Raw genomic sequence first — 2984 nt, 5'->3', positions numbered from 1 at the left:
TTTTTTATAATATTTGTTTAAAAAAAACAGTAAAGTAAATAAATTGTTTTTTTTTATGAATTTTTGGCAGGTGAATGAACGTAGGATTTTTTTTTTGTTTGTTTCCGTCTATAAATGAGCGTTAGACTACACAAATATAAATTAAATAATAATGTCTGTCATCGGTTCATTTGGGTGTGATAAGCGTAAAAAAAGTCTTTTGGGTTATCGTTAAATTGTGAATGCCGCGCTCAAGTCAATCGTATATGATGCAAATTGATTACCAACATTGTCAGTGTATACGCTTCAGCTGTGGACAACAGATGTGTTGATACTTCGAATTGAAACTCATTTTCTTCGCAAATAGATCGTTTTTACGTTTACACCCGCAATTTTAGATCGTTCTCGCATTTATGAATTAACGCCTAATTACAAGAAGTTTGAAGAGTAATTTTTTTTTTAAATATCAAGTGCCGTGAGTAAATTATTCTTCGGTCTGTTTGCAACAATGACATTTGAAACGGGTTTGAAACAACCACAAGATGACATATATCGAACGAGACGCATTCTCGCACAGGTATGAATAAGCGTTTGCACACTTTTAAAAGCATTTTCAAAGAAACGTCGTAAAAAGGCTGAATTTTATTGCTTTCCTCAACAAAGTTTGTGTTGTGTTTTTAAAGTGAAAGTGGCCTATTTTTTATTGTTCGATCAGTTGTAGTGGAAATGTACTGCGATAGATAAACATGCAAAGGATTAAAGATTGCATGATGCATGTATTCGTTCCGTGATGTCATGCATGATTCAAAATCAAGAATGATCTCACACAAAACGTTTTGTTGACTTGTTGCATGTTTTCTGTCATAAAATGATGAAAGAAATCTTGTTTAGTCTTTCTTTTTTTCAATGGATTTCGGAAGTAAGAGGTCAATGGTGTTTTTTAACCTTTCGGAAGTGATGAAAAAACAAACCAATTAAATCTTATCAAAAGTCTATTGAAAACAAACATATTTTGATTTAATTTTAATAAAAATTTTCCAATAGATTCTCGCGACAACGGTGAAAGTGATGCTTGTTTTTGAATTTGGTTGTTGCTTTTCATTCTCTACTATACTCTTACCGGCATTGCGACATGAATCTAAAGAGCACAATGCAAACGAAACACTTTCAATTACGGACACACAAGCATCATATTTGGGTAAATACAAATCGACCAGTTAGACAGATGCAAACGGAAGAATAAATCCGATCTCAACCACCAGTCGATTTCGGGATTTTCTTTCGTTAAAAAGCGATTTTTTTAAACTATTTTTAGGTGGGGTTGTTTTCATTTTCGAACCGATTGGATCAATTTTATCAGCATTTATAACTGGTAATCTACATAATTTAAATCCAAAATGATTAACATAATTCTAATCTCGGTCAATTTTTATTATTATTTTCAGATTCACTAGGGCGTAAGCGAGCAATGATGATCGTTACAATTCCGTATGCAATTGCATGGTGAGTTTTTTACATCAATAATTTACAACCATAGGTTCTGACAAGGACATGCAGGACACGTATTACTCCCACCTCGAGCGCCGATTTCATACTATTTGCTTACCCTCGGAAAGGTCTTTTTGGTAGGTTTTTTGCTGAAATGTGAATGTACCCCCGAATTTTTTTCGCCGATTACCCTGCCCTTGGCAAGCCTATGTCAGAACCTTTGTTTACAACTCAATACCATGAAAAAAAAAACTGGAGATTTTTTCAAGGTTTGACTAAATAACTTTCGCAATAACTAAATTTGTTTTTCAAAATCAAAATTTGGTAGGTTCATGATGTACAACGCAGGAAGTGTGGCAGAGATTTTTGTGGCCAATTCGTTGCTGGTATACTTACTTTAAAAATTACTATTCCATTATTGAAGAATGCTATCCATTCTTTCGATTATTTTTCCATTACATCCATTCACGCTCTGCTCGCACTCCATTTAAAGCAATGTATTGGGTTTCGAACACGCAGATGTGCTGCCAGCTGGTATCTCAAAGTTAAGCTGCTATCGGAGAGCAGCACAACTGCAGTGTTCAAAGTGCGATTGCCCATCGCATCCATTACATCCATTTCAAAAAATCACATTTTCAAAATCTATTTAGTATGTAAGAAACTAGTGAGGGTTTGATCACACATATACACACATAAATTAAAAACAATTTGCAAATGAATTGAACGAAGCTGCGTTCGCAAACACTTTGCTGACAAAAATTGAGATTTGCTAGTAGTAGTAGTTCTGTTCTTTCACAACAGAACGCGATTCTCAACACTACTACCAATTCTCAAATTAAAGCAATGTTGTTACAAATGTGTGACGATTTCTTTGCTCTTAAACTATACATATTTGATTTTCATTATATGTTTCCATTACTTCAATTACGTTCCATTCTATATTGATTAATTTCCATTATTTCCATTCTTTTCTTTGTGATTAACCCAATTCATTTTCCATATTCTATTTTTTCTGATATCATTTGTTTTCTCTATCCTTCTTCCAAAAAAGGGATTCGGCATTGGGCTTATGGAAGCACCGATTATGGTAATAAACTTAAATAATCTTACTTGATAACAAGACCATTCTTCTTCATATTCTATTTTTGTATCCATTTTTTTTTAAATCCATGGATCCATGATGTAGACATACGTGGGTGAAATTTGGTGAGTATTTAGTTTTTATCACACTTTTGTGATGTGTATTTTCGCTTTTGGCGCTATCAAATTTGAGCATGTGAATTAAAAATCCACACGATTCTTTATCGGGTCATAAAAATTTAGTCAGTTACCTATTGGACTAAACACAACAAAAGATTCTCATGAACTTCAAAAAGACACAAATTAAGTTCAAGTTTCGCTTATTTCTTCATTCATTTTCTTATCGGATCATTACCATAAAAGGATAATTACTTAATTCAACGAAGTTCATAAAATAAATTAACGTCTTTTTTGTCGAATTTATATCTGTCTTTTTT

General features: G+C 32.9%; 1 protein-coding gene across 1 annotated transcript; it reads left to right on the top strand.

Annotated features, from left to right (window-relative positions):
• The first annotated feature begins 204 nt into the window (after positions 1 to 204).
• LOC116351115 (facilitated trehalose transporter Tret1-like) lies at positions 205 to 2891 on the top strand. Its single transcript, XM_031783170.1, has 7 exons — positions 205 to 556; positions 1024 to 1177; positions 1295 to 1351; positions 1425 to 1482; positions 1796 to 1853; positions 2519 to 2554; positions 2654 to 2891. The coding sequence occupies exons 1-7, from the start codon at positions 488 to 490 to the stop codon at positions 2675 to 2677; spliced, it is 456 nt and encodes a 151-aa protein (XP_031639030.1). The 5' UTR covers positions 205 to 487; the 3' UTR covers positions 2678 to 2891.
• The last annotated feature ends 93 nt before the right edge of the window (positions 2892 to 2984 follow it).

This window comes from Contarinia nasturtii, unplaced genomic scaffold (assembly GCF_009176525.2).
Source record: "Contarinia nasturtii isolate CC-2019 unplaced genomic scaffold, AAFC_CNas_1.1 Cnas_scaffold_4692, whole genome shotgun sequence".
NCBI classification, from domain to species: domain Eukaryota; kingdom Metazoa; phylum Arthropoda; class Insecta; order Diptera; family Cecidomyiidae; genus Contarinia; species Contarinia nasturtii.
Note: the sequence above shows the minus strand (reverse complement) of the source record. Positions and strands in the feature narration are given on the sequence as shown.

Excerpts from the sequence above, each read along its gene's own strand:
- LOC116351115 (XM_031783170.1), top strand. The coding sequence starts at position 488 with ATGACATTTGAAACGGGTTTGAAACAACCACAAGATGACATATATCGA. Across the intron at positions 557-1,023 it reads CGAGACGCATTCTCGCACAG|ATTCTCGCGACAACGGTGAA; the intron begins GTATGAATAAGC and ends ATTTTCCAATAG. Across the intron at positions 2,555-2,653 it reads TTATGGAAGCACCGATTATG|ACATACGTGGGTGAAATTTG; the intron begins GTAATAAACTTA and ends TCCATGATGTAG.